Genomic DNA, 26,529 nt, shown 5'->3' with positions numbered 1-26,529 from the left:
TGTCTTCCCCTAGGAGGGCAACTTCAATTCTTTAAAAAAAGTCAGTTGGGATAAAAATCTTCTACAGAGAATTTCACTTTGCTATCAACCTTCTAGCATCAAGTCTATTCCATACACAATAAGGCAAAGCTATAGTAAAAAATCCTTATGCTATTTCTTTTTAAGACCCCTTCATATTTACCAATGCCATTGGAACTGAACTCAGGAAACAGTGAAGTACCAGAGACGTGCAAAAAGAGCCCTTTTTAGCTCTCAGCATTTCAGTGAGTTCTTTGTTTCCAATACTCGTAGTTGCAATATCTTTGTGATATCACATCTAAGTGCTGTATTACTTTTTTTGAGCCCAACCCCCTTTATTCCATGAGCCACCACAGATAATATGAAGCATATGGTGACCATGTAAAACCGGGATTATAACACAACATCACAGAAGGTTTGAATGATAGAGGACTTCAGCGATAATTCCACCTCAACTCATTTTTAAAATGAGAGAAATGACGCCAAAAGATATCTTTTAACTTGTTCAAAAGGATATGGATAATTAGAGACAGAGCCAGGACCAGAAACTAAGTCTCCTGTATCCTAATCCACCATTTTTACCACGGTATCATGGTGCCTTTGTGTTAAGAACTACTTAGCTCAGCCCAAAAGGGAGTTCCCTAAATCAATTTCTTACCTCAATTGATGTCACCGGACAGTATGCTTACCTTAAGAATATGGCCATGTACCTTATGACTCTACTAGTTCCTATTTCCATAGGAATCATCCAAATTATCACAACTCCCAAACCCCAAACACAAAACATTCCTGCACCGCACACAAAGTTTCATGGGTACTCACTCTAAGCAGCAATGCCAAATGAATTCTGGATGACAGTGACTGGGAGCTTGCTCTTAATCCCTCAATTTAGGAATTTAGAATTGGGTCTGAAAATGGTTCCACTTGACAGAGTAACAAAGAAAATGTTTTCTTCATTTGTTGAATACAGTATCACAGAGGCATCAACAATTGTTAACGGCTTATAGGGAAAAGTCTGGAAATGTTGGCAATTTTCTGACTTCAGTCTCTTGAGTCAAAGCACACACTGTATCATTGGGTTTATTTTGTTTCATCCTATAGGTACAAATCAAGTGCCAAAATAACAAACTAAAAAATATTTAATCTATTCTACTGATGTTTAACAAGCAGACTTTGGAAAAGTATATATTTACATAACATACATATATGTTTACATAACATATACAGGTATATTTACATACGTACCACTATGTGGTAGGCAGAATAAAGCCCCTCCCTCGCCCCCCAAGCGGTTCAACATCCTAATCCCAGGAACCTGTGAATTGGTAGGATAACATGGCAAAGGGGCATTAAGGTATCAGATGGAATTAATATTGCTAATCAGCTGACCTTAAAATAGGAAGAGTACCCTGTATTATCCAGGTAGTCCAATGTAATCATAAGGGCCCTTAAAGTGGAGGAGGGAGGAAGAAGAACAGAATCAGAGAGGGAGATATGCCCACTGAGGAATGGTCAGAAAAATGAGACATTGCTGGCCTTTAAGATGGTGAAAGAAAAGTATGGGCCATGGAATGTGTACCACCTCTAGAAGTTGGAAAAGGCAAGCAAATGGATTCTTTCCTATAGCTCTGCTGACAACTTGACCAGTAAGACCTGTGTCAAAATTCTAACTCCAGAAGTGGAAGGCAATAAAATTGTGTTGTTGTAAGCCGTTAAGCTTTTGAAAATTTGTTTCAGTTGCAAAGGAGATCTAATGCACACTACTCACTTTTTAAAAAATTACCATTTAAAACTGGAATTTGAATGTGGTGTGATATTCAAGGTCTTTATGTAAAAAAACTGATTTTTAAAAAGTAATGTAATTTAGTTATAATAACTCTCTACCACATAAGAAAGCAGGACTAATGAGAAGGAAAATAACTATCCCACCTTCTGCAACAGAAATTAGACTATAAAAGATAAATTCTAAATAGATTACTATAAATGAGTAAGACTATACAATTTTAACACAGACCAAGAAAAGAGTTTTCCTATCAATACTTCCATTTTCCTAGATTACTAGGCATATGTGGTATATAAATTTTAATTTTAAAGGCTGTTATCTTTTTGAATGATAAAATTCAAAATTTTATCACTTTGTAAAATATAGAGAAATATGAAAAAGTGTTTAAATTCAGATTTTTAAAAATCCTCTTTAAATCATAACTTGCAGTACTAATTCAGTAGATATTAAGAGGTCATTGATAAGGAAAAAGGGGATTACACACATTTTGTTTCAAAAATGAAGTTCTAGGCCATGTTCTAATAAAACTCTACTACTGAAGACAGCCGCATCTGCCTCTGACCTCAGTGACACTCTGGGCTTCAAATTCCACATACCCACATCCATCCTCTACAGTTGATGACTGTACGTGACTGTAGGTTCTTGGTGAGCAAATGTGAGTCACTGAAGATATCGATAAAATGATGCTTCTACCCTCTCAAACCCAATGGATGACCAATCTGAGTCTTGGTGATCTCTAACGGCTAGAAAGAAATGGAGACAATTAGGAGATAAGGAGAGGCTGTTGTCATGTAGGACAAGAAGATAACTCCAAAATTCACAAGTGATTGAGTAAACAGTAAAGCAAAGATGGCCCTAAGAAATGGTATATGAACAGAAATTACACAAATTGTGTAGTTTGTGAAATTGTAAGGAGGACGGCAAACAATGGCAAGCAATGACAACACTGTGTCAAAATGACTCCAGGTAATAGGCCTCTAAGGCCACAGTGATCGTTTTTAATAGATGGTGAGGGAAGAACAGATAGAAACTGTGAAGAATATGATTAAAAATGTTGAAAATATCGTATTATCTAAAACTTTGAACCAAAATCATCTGCTCCAGTTTCTTTTGGTTTTTACAAGTATTTTTAAAATTTTATTTATGTATGTATGTATGTATCTATGTATGGCTGCATTGGATCTTTGTTCCTGCGCACGGGCTTTCTCTAGTTGTGGTGAGCGGCGGCTACTCTTTGTTGCAGTGCGCGGGCTTCTCATTGCAGTGGCTTCTCTTGTTGCGGAGCACAGGCTCTAGGTGCTCGGGCTTCAGTAGTTGTGGCATGCGGGCTCAGTAGTTGTGGCCCACTGGCTCAAGAGTGCAGCCTCAGTAGTTATGGCTCACGGGCTTAGATGCTCCGCAGCATGTGGTATCTTCCCAGACTAGGGACTGAACCCGTGTCCCCTGCATTGGCAGGCAGATTCTTAACCACTGCACCACCAGGATAGTCCTGCTCCATTTTCTTGAACACATGCTGCTTGGTATAACAATTCCAGGTGATATTTAGACAGCCAGATAATCTACCTTCTCCGACATATAAGGAAACATTAGCAGACAGGAAGGAAAGGCTATTTATAAACTGTGTAATCATCATTCAGCTTGAGAATAACAGAAGCAGGTGTGTAGATCTTTCTCTAATACTCATGAGCAATAGGGATCTACTGTACTGAGAAAACACAGCTTGCTGCCAAATCTGTTGCACTGTGCTTCTGCATTCTTTTCCATTCTCAACAATAAGGAAGGCTCCACATCATAGCTATTGAGTTCATTCAGCTGTTCTCCTATCATTTCCTCCAGTCTCCCCATAAATTTCTATTGTGCCAACATGCAGAGAATTGATTACATTCTTTTTCAGTCTGTCTTTGAAACCTGCAATCAAATTATTTTATGCAATCACAAAATGCATGAATATTTTCTTCTTTACTAATACCTCAACACACACCCCTGCTACCTCCGCACTCTTGTCATCTCCTGCTCCACCCTCTTCAGAGTTTCTCTACTACTGGTTTAGAATCCACTGAATGTGTATACGCTACTGCAGCAGTGTTACCCACTGCCAGTCTAACATTTGTTTCACGATAACTAACAGCCACAAATCATGAAGTCAGAGATGATGTTGGTAAAGGCGTGGTGATTATGCAAAGTAGTAGCATTCGAGTCCCTTAGATGCAAACATGAAGATATCCAAATAATTACCTGTCAGTGCTTCTACAAGTTAAATACTGAAAATGTTTGCAACTCAAACTCACACAGTAAACATTACATTAATAAAATGACTTATCAATTTGTATTTTTTTCAGGATGTGCCATATGCAAAACATGGAGCACGGCACACTTTTATAACTGCATACAAATCTGGCTCCCACTTTGACATACCCAAGCATACCCAGATCAAGGATTCTGGCATTTCATAGCTAAGAGCACTATAACTATGCTTGCTGCTGTTTAATGATTGGGTGCCGTATCTAATTAGTTCATGCTCTTCTCCCATTAGCAGAGCGTAGGGTGTCTATAAACCTAACTTAGGTGCAAGAGAAATGAGTACTTTTTCTGCAAGACTGACAGGACTCTATCTGGTAGGGCTACTGGTAGTTTATTAGATAAGCAGCAATTCTAAGTTAGGTTATGCTGGTTTTGACAGTTTCTGCAAACTGACATTTTCATTTGCTCAGTTCCTTGGAACAACCCATCATGCAGATATATTACTTGTTGAAATCTCATAAAATCTCTGTTTTTCTCTGGGCTGTGAGCATGAATTTCTAATGAACTTGGCTCTGGGTGAAAGGCAAGTTCTCACCCATTACTGCAAGGGATGGTTTTATTTTACTGAATACCAATTTAACAATATCAATGCAATACAGATGTCCTTATTTCTAATGTTGGATATATGAGGTGTTACCGTTGTGACCTCAAAATGGGAAAAAAAATTTAAGAAACAGAAGGAATAGGATAAGAATCATAAGAGGCCTTGAGATTTGCTGCTTGTACCTATAGTTTATCTTTTTGGTGCAAGTCAGTGATGGCTAGCACAAATTACAGCCATTCTAAGCTAACCAGAATAGAGCTCAATCCTCTTGTTAACGATCTCAAGAGCATGGTCAATCTCCCCAATCCAACGTACAGCGTGACTACCGCATCTCTGCTCAATAAAGTCACAGGAAAGTTATTTCCTTTTAAGCCTGCAAACTGAAGTAGTATTTAAATATCTTGAAAGAGAGACTGCATCCACAAATGTAGTTTTATTTCAGTCAAACCTTCCAATTATTTTTCCATGATGAAGCATTAGTCTATCTCCATAGAGAAGCATGTTTATTAGAATATAGTGATGCAAACAACTGAAAAACCAGGAAGTTCTCAGTCAACTGTTTTTGCTGGAGAACGATAGATGATCTGACCAGCATTTCCATTGATGTGTCTGGTTGTTTAGTGCTGCTTAAACACATCAATAGAGCACAGAAATCTTGCTGCTCAACATTATGTTCAACGAGGCAACCGGGATGATTCACAAATTGACTTTCAGACAGAATCTGGTGGAAAAGTGGCTGGCTAACCCATAGATTCAGCCATACCTCTGTGAGGGGAGAGAGTACCAGTTTCAATATCAACATCAGTTCATTAAATCATAGGCTGCCTAGCACATGTACTTCCTTATGCTACAGCTCAAGATCTTTTAACCAAAGGAGTGATATAATAATTACTGTATTTACATTTTTATGAATTGCATCCATGATCTATTCAATGGCAAGAAATGGGACTCATTTGACAGGATTTCTGAAGTTGCTTTCTTATCTGTTTCCCTATATCAGGTTTTCTGATATTATCTATTAATTCTCACCAGTAAAACACTTATGCCTACACTTCTAAAAATGGCACTTGAATAGTGCTTGTTACATATATAACAACCCTGGAAGATATTTATATATTTATTTTTACTTTTTCGAGAATGAATTTAAGGTAAATTACCTAAATATAGCAAGAAAACATAAATTAGAGATTGGTAAGGGGAAGAAAAAGGGAAATAGAAGGATACAGAGCAAGGTTTCCACTAAAGTGAGTACAGATTTTTTTTCAGTTAGCAGCCAACTGAAAGATGAAAGCCTGGTCAGATGAAAAGAACAACAACACGTGGACTCAAAGGAACACAACTACTTCCAATAAAATGAGAAAATGTTTTCTGTGGTTCTTCAACATGTTGAGAAAAAACATCCATCGTATCGTCCTTATAGTAGACGGTCTCACTGGCCAGTTTTAGCTGTTGTTCAATGTGACTGCTTTGTGTAGAGACAGAGTTAAGACAAATTCTTAAGCTATATGTTGCAATTAGCTCCATTCCACAGAGACACAAACTAAGGGCTGTGAAGACTCTTGCTCAAGGTCATACAGCCAGTTCAGAGCCTGAAACTGAACCAGTATCGATGCATCTTACTCTCCATCATGCTGCAAATGCAGGAGACACAGGGGTGCCTACTCCATATGGCTGGACGACAGGAGAAATACAGATAGTAGCGGGACTTAGCTGTTATAACCAACATTTATTGATCTATTGCATAGGCCAGGCACTGTGAAAATATGTTAAATGCACTGTCTTATTTAATCTTCAAAACCATCATGAGTGGTAATAATTATTTATCATGTTTTACAAATGAGATAACTGAGGTTTAGTGTGGTCATGCAATTTCCAAAAAGTCACAAAGCTAGGAAGTATTAGAGCTGGAGAGTATTAGAGTATTAATCTGAACGCAAGGTCTTTAACTCTAGAATCCGTATACTTAAGCACTTTATTATGCAGCCTTCTTATATCAGAAGGATGTCTCTCTGTACATAATGGGGGACCAGCGATGGTTTCGGTGTGTGTAAAGGTGGATAGATGATATTTATTCATTCACTCCATCACTCAATATTTGTAACCTGCATACAATGTCTTAGCATTATTCTAAGATAAAGTATTCTTCTAAGATACATACAATATTCTAGTTTTCTTCTAGAGATACAGCTTTGAACAAGACAAACCCCCTACCTCACTGAGCTTACATTTTTAAGGAAGATGACTCTGGCTGTAGTATGTAGGATTTCATGGAGGTAGATAAGAGAGATTAGTTTGAAGGTTACTGCAAAGATCCGAAGCACAAGATAATATATTAGTCACCTATTGCTGCAGAGTGAAGAACCAAACATTTCCTGGCCTAAAACAACATACAGTTTATTATCTCACAGTTTCTGTGGTTCAGAAGTCCAGGCATGGTTTAACTGGGCCCCTTGCTCTGGGTACAACAAGCCACATCAAGGTACTGGCTGGACTGCATTCTTTTATGGAGCTTGGGTCCTCACCCAAACTTATGTGGTGATGGGCAACAATAAAGCTATAGTAATATTTAGAAGGTTTTAAGGACATAGGAGTAGACAAATGGGTTAAAGGAACACATTTGGTTCCCTGTGGTTGTAGGTCTCTACTCTTCTCGGGAGCACTCTCAGCTCCTAGAGGCCACTTAAGTTCCTTACCACCGGCCTGGCTGCTTAGTTCATCAAGAAGTACTTCTTTCCAGCAGAGAATCTTTCTCTTGGGGAAGGGCTCAATACCCATTTTAAGGCTATTCTACTGATTAAGTCAGGCCCACTCAGCATAATCTCCATTTTGATTAGCTCAAAATTAACTGACTCGCCACCTTAACTACATATGCAAAATCCCCTTCACTTTTGCCTGTAGAATGTAACTGAGTCGGGGGAGTGGCATCCATCATATTCACAGTCTCTCTGATGCTACAGAGGAGGGGATTATACAGGGCAGGTACACCAGGAGGGAGTGGGAACCTGGGGGGTCCTCTCAGAGGCTACATGCCTTCCACAGGATCAGACTTCATAATCCCCATTTTGCAGTGTATCCCAAATGAATGATGCCAGATATATTTTCGAATATAACAGGAGAAAAGTGGGAAGAGCATGAGAAAGAAAGAAAGACTAAAGAGGACTGGAATCTTTTCTTCTTGTGGACTTTAGAAACTTTTAATTGAAATGCACAATTAAAGAGCTGTAGTCCCAAGTTTACTAATTTGATGTGGGGATGTTGAGGTGCTGGAATATCAGGAAGTGATGTCCAGGAGGCATTTGGAAGCCTGCATCCTGAAGAGGGGAGGGGAGAAAAGCAGCACAGGGGGAGGAAACCTGGACATTACCTGAAGAGCAGAGTCAGCTATAAATGCATGAGCTCCCAGGAGTTTGACTACCAGAGAGGGAGATATGACCCAGCATAAGAACTTGATACAATGTAAGCTGTGATAGAATATTTTCAATTTAATTTAAAATGGTAAACTTTTAAAAATGCTTCCTGTGAAAATACCCTGAAATTAAAATGTGGGCTTAGAAAAATGAATGCCTTGGGCATCTTGTTCTTCTATAAACTTGTTTTTCTCTTTATGTGTAAAAGACAAACACTGTCACTCAAATGTCGAACTCATCATGACTGCATTATAAAAGTAACATGCACAAAACCAGGAGGATATTTGTTTGATGAATGAATACCTGGTGGCTGTAAATGATTTGGTAAGTAGCATGATGTCTATTTTTTTGGCAAGGCCCTAATCAGCCCAATGCGTGTGTTACGGACTGTTAAAAACTTCAGAGTATAAAAAAATGGTAATGTATCTTAGACTGTGAATCCTTCACACTATGTCTGCATTCTCTAATTGCATAAACTATTTTTAAGTCCTAAAATCCCTCTTACATTCAAATCCAAGGAACATTTAGTGGGAATTATAAAACTACGCTTTAGTTACTTGCATATTTTTATGTCCTTACAAATAGAATGTGTTTTATTTCATGAAAAAATCACTTCTTATTCATCTCTATATCCATGTTTCATAAAAGGAGTAGAACTACATAAAATATAGAATGTTATTTATAGAATGATGAGAAATTATTTTTTGAAACAAAAAAGTAAAAATATAAAATTAAAAATACATTACAATTTATACTTAATGGCCTACATATTTAAATCTGTATTCTGATAAAACCCATAAGGCAAAGATCTTAGGACAAGATGCCACAGGTCTATACGCTTAACCACTAGATGGCTCCCTTACAATTCTAACTTTTAATCTTGTTCAAAGGAAAACTCAAAATTCACTCAGAATATACTATGCCCAATCTTAACAACTGCTTCCAGCGCCATCCATACCAGCACTATTGCACCAAATAGAAACTTGAACCAGCTGACAGTAAACCAGAGGGGGCATGTCTTGTACACCTTCATTATTTAGCAGAGTTAGAAGATGACTATAGTGTGTAAGACAGTATTTCTAAACATGAGATCAATAGATTCACGTGGGGGAGACACTCGGGGTGCTTACTGACAATGTGAAGTTTGGGTATCTGTATCATATCTACTGGATCAGAATCACCTGGGGTGAGAAAGAACCAGTATTCTGTACTGTTAGCAAATTTATGTACAAAGTTCCAGAATGACAGTGTAAAAAATATACTTTTTAAGACACGTTTGGTTTTGCTTATTCCTGTGTGGACTATATGTACTGATTTAATATGCTTGTCTAATTCAATTAATACTTTTAACTCTCAAGATATAAAAAACAATAACCAAGAGATGTGTGAAGAGATTAGAATCATACAATCTTAGAACTGTAAAGGAATTTAGAAATCACGTAATACATTGGTTCGTAACCCTGGCTGCACATTATAATAACTTGGGGAGCTTTAAAAATCTGCCAGTGCCCAAGTCTCACCTCCAGAGTTTCCTTTTTTAATTGATCTATGATGGGGGCTGGTTATTGGTATATTTCAAAAAGCTCCCCCAGAGATTTTAATGTACAACCAGGGTTGAGAACCACTGAGCCAGGAAAAGCTCCTCATTTTATATATAAAGAACTGTGGTCACAAATAAGCATATTGCTGTAAAATATACAAGTTATTGGCAAAGTTGGGACTAGACTCCAAATTCTCTGACATGCAGGCCATTCCTCTTCCCATAATTCCTGTTTATTCGGAAGTGAGGGTACTCTTTTGTGTCCCTAAAAGGTGCTCCAAGTATGATAATAGTACTTTCAGGAAGAAAATGTATTCAAATATTTTAAAGGTATCACATATATTGGCTATCACACTATAAAAACCGTGTTGCTATATCATCCTTTCTTTGCAATGTTAGAGGATGAAATTTAAACAGAAGACTTAACAGTTCAGAGCAGATAACAGACATGTAATCTGTTCATCACAAAGAAGTTGTCAGTGGCTCTAGATATTGAATGAGAGAGATGGAAGAAAGGCATCCACTGGATCTACATGAAACAAAGACTAGAAAGGAGGCAGACCATGCGCAATATCGATTAAAAGGACACCCAGGGGAAATATTATCCTTTAACTGAAACAGATGCAGATTCATTATAAAGTTAGATAAACCACCTACAGAAACCACCTCAAACACTGAAGGAAAAGAGAGATGAAAGCAACTGACAGACACCACAAGGCTTTGTTGTAAATAAAATCAATTTTATGGTTTCACTCAGTCCTTAATTTGCCAAAATGTTCAAACTAAAACCAATATACAAGCTTCAGCAAACTCAGCGGGGTGGGTACTTTTTGTCGGAACTGGTTGCAAACTGCCGAGCAACAGGGGATAAAAGCATTTGCACGGCTATACTCTCACCCACAGAGATCTTGTTCCTCATTTTGAAGGTCAGGCCATACATCACTGGCCCAATGTCAGGAAACATGCATCGCCTCCGCCTACACTGTGCCAGGTCAGTTAGAAAATAAACAAAAGCAACTGCACAGAGCAGCTACCCCTTCAACTGCTCCATCCTCCTTCTCAACCATTCCATCTGCAAAGTAGAAGCCAAAGGGAAGAAGCCAGGCAGCAAAATTCAAGTCTTTTGCTTAAGATGCCAGTATTTCTAATACCTTGCAGCAGCAGATTCCATTTTTTTCTGATAAACACAGGACAGAGTGAACTGGTAATACTAGATTATTTACAGCAGATCTCTTAAAAATGTCACTGGGACTTTACAAGGCTTTGCCTATGTCTATTTCAGACTGCCGTGAGTTAGAGGCTTTCAAATTCCTTCTGCTACCAAAGGTCTCGTGTATCAGTCATCAGCCTCCTCGGGGCCCATCAGCCACCAGGCTGTCATCCCAGAAAATTCTAAACTTTAAATTCCAGTCACCAGCATTGCCTATGGAGGATGACTGCTAAATTACAATTAGAGCCTGAGTGGTTGAAGAATGGCCTTGCCTACTGGTCAGTCACTTCTCATTAACAGTTTAGTAAGAATCTATTCATCAGATTAGCTCGTGGTCGTTTGACAGACTAGGAAAGAAATTTTGGCAGGCCTGGAGATCCAGAAGAGAATGGGATGTAGTTTTTCAAGTTTCCAGTGGTGGAAAGGATTGTAGGAAGGTGTAGAGGTGAAGGAGGCTGACAAAAATCCCTGCTTGTCTAAAAGATAACTAGACATAGATATACATATACATATACATATATTTTAAAAGGAACATAATGATAGAGTACCTAAAGGGACCACAGTAAAGGGAATGGGCTTGAAAGAAGGTTTGATATTATAGGGAGCAGACGGCCTGGGAATGCTGAAGTCATATTATCTAATCAAGAGTGTTAATTTTTCCACAGGATTCAAAGGAAGCTTTCAAATAATATTAACCTTCCATATGCTCTGAAGCTCCTAATTTAGTACCTCTATAGAACACAGTTCTAAGCCCTTTCACACATATTTTCTCATTTTTAACAGTTGGCTTCATCCCATTTCCTTAAAACAGACTTACTGTATACAGACATGCTTTGAAATCCCTGGATGAGGCTGTCTCGCTTTGAAATGAAGGCCTACCCTCTCAAAGACATTACAGCAAGTAACTTCATAACAAATCAATCTCATAAGGACTAAATAGGTGAATTGTACGGCCATTATAAATTTCTTCTGATGGGCTGAGTCATTTAGCACGAGGGCAAAAAGACCTGGAGCAACAATGCCACATTATATTCAATGCCATGTCAGCCAGTGGCCACGGACACTCAATAAATAGCAGTATGCTGTGACTGATTGTGTACCACACAGTTTGCAAGTACTGAAGATGTAATAAGCTAAGTCAGGAAAGAAAGGGAGTTTGGATTGCCTTTCTTCCACAAATATAAAATATCCCAGATCACTCTAATGTGTTTGCTGAGAGCACAGGCAGAAGTGGCTAATTTTTAAAATAATTTCTGTAATTCAGAACATCTTCCTCAACAAGCAAAGCTATTCCTGTGCTAAGAATTGATGCTGGCATTGCAGGCAAGGCATGGACTTTCAAGACAGCAGGCAGTGTGAATGGAAGCAATTTGACTGAGGAACAGATCCAGAAATGTCCATAGGAGAATTACCTAGCCACCTTTCCCTCCATGAGATAAACTTTTAAGTTTCCTGTATAAAAAACGGAATGGTGCTTTATTCTTTTCCATAAAGGGTACAGCAGTTTAAGTGGTGAACTACATTTGAGATTGAATTTGAGTTTTATTCAAAAGCTTAGACAAATCACAGGTACCTTTTTTCAAGACTGACTTTAGAGAGAATTTTTTTTCAACTTTTTATCAAACAGCATTGGTTCAGAGCAATCATTTCTTTTATGAAAATTAAAACCATAATTTTCGGCAGGACAGTTAGGCTAAAGTAGTATTTCCAAAATTTTCGAATTCTGTAAACAGCATAATAAAAAAGAACGACGACTGACACTGTGTTTTTATTTCATCAAAATAAAAATATAAAAAAACAACAACAAAGGGAAAAGGATAACAATAAAACAGGGCAATTGAAATTTCACAATAAAGGATACTTTTTTTTTAAAGAATAAATTTAACTTGAAGAAAAAAGTGCTTCTTATTTTTCTCATTCTACCCTGAACTCATATATCTGTCATCCCTGGAACTTGACCTTGGATGGCCATTTAGGAATCAATGCCCAGAGCCAAATACATGTGGGCTCATAGCTCCTACTGGAGAGCGAGTGATCGCAGCTGAACCCTGTTAGCTGTCACCAACCTCTAGAGTGAACCAGAGTGCCACGGGAGCCAGGCAGGTAAGAAGAGCTTGAAATTGAGTGTAGACAGGAAATACAGAGGACAGTGGAACAAATTAAACTATATCACAAAAGCACAGGCAGCAAAAGCCAGACCATGGAAAACTTTATAGAACAAACAATACAGCATCTTCAACAAATCAACCCCTTAAAAATGATAGAGAGGTATGATGATTACTTTTGTGTGTCAACTTGACTAGACTAAGGAATGCCCAGATAGCTAGTAAAACATTATTTCTGGGTATGTTTGGGAGGGTGTTTCTGGAAGAGATTAACATTTCAATCAATAGACTGACTAAAGAATATCTACCTTCACTAATGGGGGTGAGAAGGGCATCATCCAATCCACTGAGGACCCAAATTTCACAAAAAGGCAGAAGAAGGGCCAATTCCCAGTCTCTTCTTGAACTGGGTGATCCATCTTTTCCTGCCCTTGGACACTGGAGCTCCTGGCTCTCAGGCCTTCAGACTCCAAGTGAATATACCACCGGCTTTCGTGGTTCTCCAGCTTGAGAACAGCAGATTGTCAGACTTCTTGGCCTCCATTACCTCGTGAGCCTATTGCTATAGTAAATCTCCTATTATATATCTATATCGGTCTCTCTCTATATACAGCCTATTGGTTCTCTTTCTCTGGAGAACTCTAATACAAGAAGGAAACCTATAGATTGAAAGAGACTTAAAATATTTTAAAAATTAGACAAGACAACTACAGTGCTCAGGGATGTATATTTGGGTGATAAAACTAAGAAGAAAAGCAAGGATGCAATTCTGGAAAAGTCATTATTGTGTTTACACTTGAACATTTGTGTGTGGGGGCACTGGCTAGAAGGAGGCACACGGAAGGCTTCAAGAGTAGTTGGCAAGAGTCTACCTCCTGACCTTGAGGATAGTAATAAGGGTGCTTGCTTTAATTAGTAACTAATTAGACACTCATTAACTATAAATTTGTTTTACAAATATTTTCAGTATTTGTGTTACCTATAAAAACACAAGACATATACATTTTTTAAAATGAAGGTTCTGGAGTCAGACTACCTGGTTTAAGCCCAAATTCTGATCCTACTTATGTGTCCTTGGCCATAGTTTGCCCTCAGTTTTCTAATGTGGATGTTGATGATCCCAATGGCACCCATTTAACAGGGTAATTCTGAAGATGAATAGATGTAAAGGTTCTAGAACACTATGGGGCAGACAGAAATCACTTTGTGGGTGTTAGCTATTATTATAGGAAATGGTTCTGTCCAGGAAGCAAGCAGAGGTAAAAAACTAAGAGATTAGGGGGCAGTGATGCAAACTGCTGCAAATGTATGACAGTCTTAGAGATGTTCTGCATCATAATTCTTTTTCAATTTTCAACTTAGTTTATTCCAGAGAGTGATGTTTGCTGTATGGAAAAGAAAATCTACAATTTTACAATGCAAATCAATGGAAAATAGAATTCACTTGATCGATTATTACCTTGCATCCCAAATCATTGAAATTCATCCATTTCATTAACCGAGGCAAACTAAAGAGGTACCTCTATTTGTTAAAAAGGAGGCTGTCAAATTAAATGTCTTAGTCTGACTGAACCTCTCATGAGTGCAAATTAATATGTTAGGGACTTTTTGTTTGAATCCTAATACTTGGATTAGGCTTTCAATGAATTAAAAACTCCATTCATGTAAAGCTAGTCTTTTAAAAATCACATTTTTGGCTTTTTAGCTTTTTATGAAAAGAAGGCAAAGCGTTCTTAATCCTATTAATTCACTGATTTATTTTCTTCAATTTTAATTGTTTTTTTTTCTGACCTTTGGATTGGGTTATCACTATACACTTTTAGTATTAGCAATTGAAATCTTGTTTTTTGAGTGCATTTCGGACTTCACTATTTTCTACATAAAACATGTTAATGAACTGCATTTTAGAATGTTGATAATTCTAATAGGAACACTTTAAATTACCACATCAAATTTAGTAGAATTAAAGCCAGTGTCCACACAGGTTACTCAAATGGCGTAAAAGTCTTTTGACTCACATTTTTCAAAAAACCCTCCATTTTTACGCAATTAGGAAAATTTGTTTATAATAATGTCCTTGGGAGAATTCAATGTTTTAAAAAGTCCCCACGGTATTTTATTATTCTGTCTTTAATGATTTTCTACAGTTTTGGCGTATCTACTCTAGTTTAGCTGATTACTTAAGAGGTTGACTTTATCAGGTAATAACTATTTGCAGAATTGAATTGTACTTTTTGCACTTTCACTGACCAAAAATGACTACAGTTTTTTTTTTCATCTGTTAAAAATTGATGATGTGACCTATTTTCTAGGGGCTTAGAGAAAGTAATTAAAATATACCACTGGAACTTCACTGTTAACACTCTTACTCTTACTGAAATGAGGTCAATGTCAAATGTGTTCTGGAACCTGGAACCTGCCTTATTCCAACTTTCATCTTGTGAGGACAGACTCTCAGGCATTTTTAATAGGCCACCTAGAAGGACAATGGTATTGACCATTTCAAATTCACACTTCTATACATACTCTTGAAGCTAAAAAAAAAATATGTTAACATGGTTCACCAGAATTGAATATCTCCTACGTATCAATGCAAGAGTGCACTCATGTGCTACTCAGTGCGGTTTGCAGACCAGCAGCATTGACACGACCTGGGAGCTTATTAGAAAGGCAGACTGAACAAGACTGCCTTAGTGGTCCCCTCAACTTGACTAAACTTGAGACAGGTTTCTTCCTGACTGTAGGATACTAACCTCTCTTTTCTTAGGGTATTTACTTTAGAGAACTTGCAACTGTAAATCGATTCTCTGTCTCTTTGAGATGTAAAACTTCTACAACCCAGAAATGACTTTCTCAAGGACCTGGGAGCCATCCCTTGGAAATGTAATTATCAAACAGATAGGGCTCCTGTCTCCAGCTTCCCTCCCTCAGTGTCCTCCAGTACGTTTCCATTAGTTTACCCCAGCCGATAAGAATTCTCTCACCTTTTGTTTCAGTGGAGTTGAGTTCAACTTCTCTCCCCTATTGGAATAGTCTTGAATAAAGTCTTCCTTGACTATTAAACTGGTCAGGTGCATTTAAAAAATAAGATTCTTGGCCTTGTCCCCTAACCAGACAACCCATTTTAACAAGATCCCCAAGTATTCCCAGTGTCCAATAATGGTTGAGAAGTGCTGCTCTAGACTGTAACATTGATCACTCCTTACTGGTACTTACTGGGGCACAGGTACAAATAAAAAACAACATGCAAATGTTAGATAAGCACCAGCTAGTTCAACAACATTATAGTAAAAACAATTTCTATTTCAATTACCTGATCATCTTGTTCTGTCTTTACCTGAGTGTTCTTTTTGAGTATATTCTGAAATAGTCTGGGTTTTATTTACATTGCTTATTTTCAGTTAAAAAAAAAAGTTAATGTTTTCAAGAAGACACGTGTGAACCAATCCTTCACACCATTATGGAAGACCACAACACTAACGGTGCACAACCCTGTATCCGCTAGATGCCAGGCAGGCAACTGTGTGTACTCATATTTCCTTCATTCATGGAACAAATACTAAGTGCCTGTTAGGCACCAAGCATTGTTCTAGAGGCTTGGGATCAGGGAACAAAACAGTCATAACTCCTACCTTCATTGTTCTTACCATCTTGAATCCTCCCAAGAATTCATTGAGGCATTTAACAGCATCACAATTTTATCAATGAAATTGTTAAGGCTTACAAAATGTAGGCAGACATACGATTTGAACTAAGTCTGGTGACCTCAAAATGAGTACTATTTTTGTGGGTGTGTGTTTGGGTGACACATTCTTTCATGCATCCTTAACAGTGGCAAAAACGAACCCTTGCAGGTGAATTCTCTATTGGAAATAGGTCTAGTTTTCTTGTACCAAGTGAAAATGGTAAGTAATAGAGCTATATGAAAATGGTAGGAGACTATTTAAGACAAGTGTTGTTTTGCTTATACATATATTTGGTGAATATATATATATATACACATGTGCAGTTTTTGTTAATATAGTTCAGATAGCTAATATAGTTCAGATAGCTTAAGAAGCATGGCATATGTGTATGTGTGTATTGTATCTATTACTCTTTTGGCATAATGGCTATAATATATGTAATATATAATCCCTTGATTTAGGGATTTTAGGGTTTTCAAGATAAATGTTCCTCTGATATAATTTCAGCCATGTCTTAATTATGAGACCTTCACAAGGTGTATAAAAATGCACTGTCAGGATGATTCGTTCTACTGAGCATTACTAGTCCTAGTTAAGCAAATGTGAAATCACAAAAGACAGAGTGATATACACTTCTGTCTGTTTTGGGCTTCATTTCATTTATCTTTGGAAGATTTGTTTGGCCAGTTTAATCATGAAACTGCAGGTAGCCAACTAAATTTTTGTCAACTATTAACACATCACTGCATGATGGGTGTAGAAAAAAAATTCTGATGAGACAGGATAAATTTGCTACCTTAATTTTTATAACTGAAATATATGAAACTTCATGTTCATCTCTGTCAACCAGTGATTCTCAATCCGAGTAGAATTAGATGCAGCAGAATTAGATGCAGACCTTATTCTAAAACCAGTATTAATGCCGAAGCATCATCCCAGACCAACTGATGCAGAGTATCTGCCAGTGGGGCCCAATGTGTGTTGATTATAAAAGCTCCCTAAGTGATTCTAATGTGCAGCAGGGCTGAGAAACCCTGATATATACACTGCATTTTAACCTTTATTTTTCCTACAGAGGATTTTAATTCATGCTTTTTTTAAAAGGCAAGAATCTCAGAACATCTAAGTATTACTTCTATTATGTTAGATTTTCTGCTCTGCCAATATTTGCACAGCTGTTTAATACTCAGAATGAGCTACCACATATTTCCACCACAATTAAACTGAGATCTGACATTTACAATTTCCACATAGCCACAATCAGTTCCCAGATTCCCTGGTGCAACCAAGAGTAGCACACTCATTACCGTAATGAAGCCACGTTTGAAAAGTTCTGTATCGGAAATGATTCAGCATTATTCAAAATTATAATCTGATTATTCAATTTCTATCCTGTATTCAATTTGAAGATAAGGTAAAGAGTCTCCAAAAATTTACTAACATTTTACGCAATTTTTAAGCTATGTGGATATGTCGGACATGTAAATATCTTGTACTTCAAGCAGATTTTTAATTGTAGAGAATTACTGTATCAAATTCCAGTGGAATAACGTGAATAGTAAGATACATCAAATGACAAAAATAACTGTCTTTAAGATCTAATAGTGCTTACTTTTCAACCATGTGAGCAGTTTGTGAGGTGAGTTTCAAACATACTTTTCAATTAACTCAGTTGTCAACTTATAAAAGATTAAAGCCATCATCAAATAAACTATAGTGTCTTTTAAAAGTATGTTGTTTCAAACTCCCTTCACACATAACTAAAGAAGAAAAAGAAACTACCAGGAATCAAAATAGTCCTTTCTTTTCAATTTTCCATTGAACTACCTCAGTTTTCCTTTTATGCTGTTAATACTGAACTGGTCAAAATGAGTTTTTAATAATATGAAGACCCTTTTTTTTTTTACACCCAATTTAATCATTTAATCTCTAGAAACCTAGTAGCAGATAGTAGTAAGCAATTTATTATTTTAAAACACCTTCAAGTTTTCAAGCAAAAACAGATTTGCCCCTAAAGGATAAGAGAAATGAAAGAATCCTTAACCCTAACTATATCTTATTCCTGATTGACCAGCAGTCCAGAAGGTCCCATCTCCCTATCATCTCAGTCACTATTGTCAACTTTCACTTTTCCCATAGGCCTCCTACACTGCCACATTCCCTCTTATTTTCTAAAGATTACTTTGCTTCAACTATCAAAGGTTCTTATGAAGGCAAGTGTTCTGATCAGATTTTAGAAATTCCACCCAAGCAGCAATGTGGAGGACAGATCTGGAGGAAGGTCAAACTGAAAGTGTAAAGATCATTTAAGAGACAACAGTCAAGAAAAGTTGCCAATTCAAGTGAGACCTGCACCCTGTCCACCAAAGGTACTAGGCAAAATCCCAGTACCCTTCGATGACTTGTAGCACAACCATTATTACCACATTCTACTAAAGTAATGCTGTCTTCTTCTTTCTCCTATTATTAGCTCTTTCCCTTGCTAAACCACAATCTAAGAAGCAGACTACTGTCTTTTCTATTTTTATCCTAGCACAGGGCGTGGCACAATGTAGGTATTTGAAAATATTTGTAGAATATTCATATGAATGAATAAACATAACAATGATTTAAAGGATGTTTCTTTGTATAGTGGAATACATGCTTTATCTACATTTAAGTCTTTGCTTTCTCAACAGCTAGTTGGAACACTTCAGCCATTTATTTCCCACTTTTTAAAAAAAAATTTAATTTTGGCTGCACTGTATGGCAGGCGGGATCTCAGCATGTGGGATCTTATTAATAGTTCCCCGACCAGGGATTGAACCCATGCCCCCTGCATTGGGAGCACAGCGTCTTAATCACCGGACTACCAGGGAAGTCCCTATTTCCCAGTTTTTTAAATCTGTTAATCAAGGGGTATGGATTAAATTATTTCTAATATAGGTTTTGACCGTAATAGGCTATAGGACTTAGTTTCTATTAAAAATGTGTCACACACAGGCAATTATAAATTGTCACAGGTTGACTCAAAGACTGCATTTCATATAATCAACTGTTTGTCACCCGTGTCCATTTTAATAGGCTCAAAATGATTTCATGTCTACTCAGAAATATTAGAAGTATGTGAGGTGACATACAGATGGAGTATCAAATCAATATTTCTTCCATATGAAATCCCAGATTGCTAAAATATGTACTTTTGTCATTAAATGATTTTATTTTTAAGTGACTAAAGTGCAGGAATATTAAAATTTTAGTTTGACGCCATTGACATGACTACTAATGCTGAATCATATTTTTCCTTAATATTCTTCAATATTCTTTGCCTTGTTTGACATCAGCACTGCTTCCTGAATAAAGATGAATAACCCAAGTGAATATACAGTTGTACAGCATTTTTCACTTGTTTATTTTTTGGCTGCTTTGGGTCTTCATTGCTGCACACAGGCTTTCTCTACTTGCGGCGAGCGGGGTCTACTCTTTGTTGTGGTGCACGGGCTTCTCATGGTGGTGGCTTCTCGTTACCGAGCATGGGCTCTAGGCACGCAGGCTTCAGTAGTTGTGGCACGTGGGCTCAGTAGTTGTGGCTCGCGGGCTTTAGAGTGCAGGCTCAGTAGTTGTGGCGCAAGGGCTTAGTTGCTCTGCGGCATGTGGGATCTTCCTGGACCAGGGCTCGAACCCGTGTCCCCTGCATTGGCAGGCGGATTCTTAACCACTGCAGCACCAGTGCAGTGGTTAAGTGGTTATTGCTTTCTTTTAATAATGAAAACTTTTTGCCTCCACTATTTTCATAATGATCTTCATTTTATCTTTAGGAAGGGGTCAATATATTAGGTTTATGTTTCTGGGTTTTTAAAAGTTAAGACCACAGACATATTGAATAGAGCAACAGGACTTAATTGCTCATCACCAGTTGCACAGTAACCCCCAAATAGTGTAAACACAGGATGCTTTAAGTATTTCTCAACAAGATTTAATATAAAGAAGGGTTTTAGTTTATAACGCTTTGGATATGCCTTACCTAGGAGATATGAGAAAATAGCTATTTTTTATATATTAGGCTTCCATATTTTTCCAAAGGCTACAGAAACAAGCTAGCATAACAAAGATAGTGTATTAGTTAAGCCAAACATTACAAAATAAAAAATTTTAGCCAGATGTGTTATAGCCAGATTGATATTCACATGAAAATGTACCACACCAAAGAACTTTTACTGGACAGTAGTTTCATGTACCATCCAGCATGACCCTACACTATAAAATAAACTATATTTATTTCAAATTGTCATGGTGCTCAAATGGTAGAGGAGACAAATGAGATTCATTTCTGTACAAAGAAAAACAAGTATGCTATTTGACTGTCTTTAAAGATTTTAAGTGGAAAATTAGTGAAAAGTAAGTACTATTAATAACACAAATTTACTTATTTTTAAATCTCTGAGCTTTGGTTTCCTTTGTTTTGTGCTTCAAGTCTATTTTACATTCCATTAACTGGCTAGTGCATAGTACAAGTGTGTGTATGTGTGTGTGTGAAAAAATAAGTAAATTCTGGGTACACTTGATTTGTGTTTTCCAAGTTCAAGAGTTCAGTCAATAATTTCAATTTTCATGCAATTTCTTAGAGTAGCTTTTCAATATTTCCTTCTTTAACTCACGTATAATTTTTCACTGCAAACAAATCCACGGAAGTCAGATCATTTAAGATCATTTACAAGGCGCTTTACCTAGAATATCATGTTTTAGCTTCACAAAAATAAGGCAATAAAAAAAAGTGAAGTACTAAACAATGGCTAAATATGTAGCAAAATGGGAACTTACACTACTATTAAACTATTGATCGAAAGCCTATAATCCCACTGCTATAACACATCGTATATTGAGCATGGAACACACCATCCGGCAAATATTTGGCATTTAATAATGGTTTGTTTAATCAGAATTGCAAGGCATTTACTAGGTACATAAGGCAGTGATTTTCAAACTGTGAGTAGGTCATGAAATCAGTTTATTTGGCCTTAACCAGAACTTTATCAAAACGGGATGAATTAATCAATACCATTCCACATTTCAAGTTTTCTGGGAAGAGCAGACTGTCATGGGCAACACCCATGCACGCACATCCTTTTTCCTGAGTGTGCCAAAATGCAAGCCATAACATCCCCTGTGTGGCAATTAATTAGGTGAAAGTTACCAAAGCATGACTACCATGAGACTGCTTGATCCTCAGGGCTTGGGGTGGGGTGAAGGCTGGGGGTACTATCTTGTTAGTTGTTTGCAACAAAGGTGCTGAGCCCTTGGCCCTGGTTTCTTCGGCGATGGTGCAATCTGCTGTGTGCGTAGTCGCCATCTCAGCATACTGTGTCACTTCATGGTACTTGGGGTAGAGAAACTCGTACTACCATGCTGATGCTCCTGCTGTTTGCTATACTGTGAATATGAAACAGTCATGCTCTAACACATGGAATCTTACTGTCTACTTTCAGCACCTATGGGATTGTAACAAGGCAGCCTCGTACTTGCTTAGTCATCTCCTATGGAGCCTTGTTACTCCTTGCCATCCTCTAGGAGGTTAGGGTTCTTCCCTGAGAAGGGAGTAAAAATAAGTGCAGGCTCCGGGAACTTGTGTTTGAGTTGTGTACGGATGTGCAGGTTAAGCACTGCACAAGTCCAGGGAGCAGCACACACATAGGCAGCCGGCCAGTTAAGGTGTCAAGGTATCAAAAAAAAGTTTGAAAACCAGGGATTTAGAAAATGCAAAGAAACAAGCAGAAAGTACTGGTTGAGAGAATTTGTGTTTAAGGGAGAAGTGATCATTTCTAGTTGAGCTCAGGTGAGAATGTGGGATTTAATCCATCTTTGAGATGAAAGGAGGGACCAGAAGATTGCATTTAGTGTGGCCCAGGGTGTAGGGGTGGGGGTAATGAACAAGACCAAGCTTCAAAAACTTCAGGAGATTATTTAGAAAAATCAAAGTTTATAAAATATAAGTAAAAACACAGCAACCACAAAAAAGCTTGAGACCATGAAACAAAAGTGACAATATAAAACTCAAGAAGGTGTTCACCATCTCTGATTTTTTCTGAACTAATTTTGCTGCTCCGTATCAGGATATTTTCGCATATCAAAAGGAAGCAGCTTCATGGAATCATGGTTAAATTAGTCAATTAACTGTGTCTTTTCCTTATCATTTTCCCTAGATTTTCAAAGATTAAAAATCCAAATATTTGTGCCAAATCCCAAATATTTTTTCTTCACCTGGCTTATTTACAACGTTCTGCTTCTCAATGTTGTATGGCATGAGACCATTGTCAAAAAAGTTATATCCGTGATCTCATCTCTTTCTCCTCTGTTTTATCAACACAATGACTCGATTCAGAACTTATTCATCTAATGGTGCTTCATTGCTTGAATACACGATTATGTATCTATACATTATTTATTACACAGTTTCTATCTAGACCTATACATGCATACAGAAGATAAACAATAATCCTCCTTTTAAAAAATCTTGACAGTCTTCAGTATTTATATTTGCAATGATAACATAATACACAGTTTAAAAGTTAGTTTACTGCTCAAATTATATAATTATTGCTATAAATAGACTAAGTATTTAGAAAAAAATGTATGCTCCATTCTGCTAATGGAATTGCAGGATACTCATTTGTACAATTACTAAATGTGCAGACATAATTTACTCATTTACTTGAATTATTCACAATAAATGGAAATTGGGTTAAAATTCTGTAGATAGAATCACATTTTGAATATTTTTTATAGTTGAAAGTTTGGTTTATAAATGAGGTTATATTGTATTTTCTGTCTTTATGTCTTGTTTATTTTTATAAATTTATTTATTTACTTATTTATTTTTTGGCTGAGTCGGGTCTTTGTTGCTGCACATGGGCTTTCTCTAGTTACGGCGAGTGGGGGCTACTCTTCGATGAGCTGCGCAGGCTTCTCACTGCGGTGGCCCCTCCTGTTGCGGAGCACGGGCTCCAGGCGAGTGGGCTTCAGTAGTTGTGGCTCGCGGGCTCCAGAGCGCAGGCTCAGTAGCTGTGGCACAGGGGCTCAGGTGTTCCACGGCATGTGGGATCTTCCCGGACCGGGGCTCAAACCCGTGTCCCCCGCATTGGCAGGTGGATTCCTAACCACTAGGCCACCAGGGAAGCCCTCCTTTATATTTTAGTTATATTGAGGAATGATCGTTATTTGTCTTGGGGACACCAGTGAGCCTCTTAATATTGGTGAATCAAATGATCTACTTATAATATTCTGGCTCCAATGAAAGATATTTTGAGTAGGGAAGGATTTCAGAAACCACACACTTAAACTTTCTATGAGAGAGAGTAGTATAATAAGCCCCATGTGCCTATCATTTCACATCAATAATTTTCAGTAATTTGCCAATTTTTCTGATGTATTTCTTTTACTTATTTTTTTTGCTGGAGTATTTTAAAGAAAATCTTGTATCTCCTATCAGGTCATTTATAAATACTTCATTTTGCATCCCAGACAGGTAAGCCCTTAAAATTTTACCAAAATAAAATTATTACACATATTGATATTAATATTTTTTTTTTTTGGCCATGCCCACAACTTGTGGGATCTTAGTTCCCTGACCAGGGACTGAACCCCGGGCCCCTGCAGTGGAAGCGACAAGTCCTAACTACAGGACCACCAGGAAATTCCCTAGTGATAATTTTTTAAGACAATGAATATCAAACTACGGTCAAATGTATCTGTCTCACGTTTTTTTTTCTCATTTTTTCATTTCTGCATCTTGGTCCACACAAGATGCATACATTTGCACTGGGTTGACTTGTAGAGACCATTTTATTTAATCTGTTCAGTGTGTGCAACTTGAGGTGTGGAGAAGGCAATTCATTTACTTAAACGTCACTAGGCTTTTCACTTTATCTGTTCATTCCACAAATATTCACTCGGCATCTAGTAGATACTGTTTCAGGTACTTCGGAATTATCTATCAGCAAAAATGACAAAGATCTCTGTCCTTATGGAGTTTCTATTCCTGTTGGAGGAATGTAATATAAATATTAAAAGAAATCGGGCTTCCTTGGTGGCACAGTGGTTGAGAGTCCGCCTGCCAGTGCAGGGGACACGGGTTCGTGCCCCGGTCTGGGAAGATCCCACATGCCGCGGAGAGGCTAGGCTGGTGAGCCACGGCCGCTGAGCCTGCGTGTCCGGAGCCTGTGCTCCACAACGGGAGAGGCCACAACAGTGAGAGGCCCGCGTAACGCAAAAATAAAAATAAAAAAAATAAAAGAAATCATGTGCAGAGTATATTTGAGGACGACAAATGACAGAGACCAAAGAAAATTATAGCAGGTCTGGGTAAGTGCTTTGCTGACAGTAGGGAGAAGGGCTGCTTGAGTTTTAAATGGGCCCCCACTGAGAAGGAGACATTCAAGCAAAGACTTAAGGTGAAGGAGTTAACTTTGGGCTATTTGGGAGAAGAGTTTCCAGAGAAGAGAGAATAAGCAATGTCGATGTCTCAATAAATTTTCCTCTGAGTGAAATAGGAGCCAACAATGACACATTTTGGGTTCTGCTTTAAGAACATTCTAGCTAATATATGGAGACTAGACAGTTTAAGGCATGGATAGGGAGCACAGATTTTCAGACAACTTGGGAGGCCAGTACATCAGCTGAAACAGAGATAATGGTAACAATGAAGATTAGTAATGGAGATTAGAAGTGGTCTAATTCTGGGTATATTTTAATGTTGGGGCTGACTGACTAGAGGTGGGGTATAAAAAGAGGTGAAAAGTCAAGATCACACCAATTGGCCTGAGCAAGCTTAGGATGAAGTTGCTATCCATTACGAATTACAAGTCACTGATTTGGGGCTGGAGGAGAGCACGAGTTCAGGCTTGGACATGTGGAGATGTCCACTGACTTCCACTTAGAGATGCTGAGTAGGAAGTTAGATATCCAAGTCTGGAATTGAGTAGAAGGGTTTGGGCTATAGATGTAAATTTTGGGGTCATTGGCATATAGCTATTTTATTTAAAGTCACGGAAATTTTCTAAGAATACAAGGATGTCAGCATAAAGAAGAGCAGAGAGACCAAAGGCATGAAAGATTAAGCCCAAAGCTGCCAATATATAGAGGTCAGAGAAACCAGGAAGGTAACAACAATGCCCATCACTACTGTAATGATTTATTTCTTCTCAAATTTCATATCAAAATTCTCAATTTTTGCATGTTGAGATCAAGTCTCAGCTAGATTAGGAATTCCATCTCTACTGCGCATTCTCCCTTTGAATCATTTTACTACCAGGTTCAGCATCATATAGGCTTTACTCCTTCTGGTTAACTGGTTTTCCTCACCACCTTGGCCACTTTTCAGATGCTTTCCAATGTTTCTGCATCAAGTATAGAGGCTTTCTGATCCCTTAAGTCATCATGGTGGTAGGGAATTTAAAAGCCATTCTTTTTTTTTTACACTGAACTTTATATTTTATTTTTTTAACATCTTTCATTAGAGTGTAATTGCTTTACAATGGTGTATTAGTTTCTGCTTTATAACAAAGTGAATCAGCCATATATATATATATATATATATATATATATATATATATCTCCCCATATCTCCTCCCTCTTGCGTCTCCCTCCGACCCTCCCTATCCCACCCCTCTAGGTGGTCACAAAGCACCGAGCTGATCTCCCTGGGCTATGCGGCTGCTTCCCACTAGCTATCTATTTTACGTTTGGTAGTGTATATAAGTCCATGCCACTCTCTCACTTCGTCCCAGCTCACCCTTCCCCCTCCCTGTGTCCTCAAGCCCATTCTCTACGTCTGCATCTTTATTCCTGTCCTGCCCCTAGGTTCTTCAGACCTTTTTTTCTTTTTTTTTAGATTCCATGTATGTGTGTTAGCATACGGTATTTATTTTTCTCTTCCTGACTTACTTCACTCTGTATGACAG

The 26,529-nt window shown here is 37.7% G+C and overlaps 1 protein-coding gene across 1 annotated transcript in view; it reads right to left on the bottom strand.

Annotated features, from left to right (window-relative positions):
- The window catches only part of IL1RAPL1 (interleukin 1 receptor accessory protein like 1), a 723,124-nt gene extending 701,201 nt beyond the window's left edge, over positions 1-21,923 (bottom strand). Inside the window, exons 1-3 of the mRNA XM_065900137.1 lie at positions 21,782-21,923; positions 15,278-15,384; positions 13,217-13,414 (exon numbers count right to left, since the gene is read on the bottom strand). Coding sequence (XP_065756209.1) covers positions 13,217-13,414; positions 15,278-15,384; positions 21,782-21,923 — 447 coding nt within the window. The remainder of the gene's footprint in view (positions 1-13,216; positions 13,415-15,277; positions 15,385-21,781) is intronic.
- Positions 21,924-26,529: the final 4,606 nt, after the last annotated feature.

The sequence above is a fragment of the Phocoena phocoena genome, chromosome X (assembly GCF_963924675.1).
Source record: "Phocoena phocoena chromosome X, mPhoPho1.1, whole genome shotgun sequence".
NCBI classification, from domain to species: Eukaryota; Metazoa; Chordata; class Mammalia; order Artiodactyla; family Phocoenidae; genus Phocoena; species Phocoena phocoena.
Note: the sequence above shows the minus strand (reverse complement) of the source record. Positions and strands in the feature narration are given on the sequence as shown.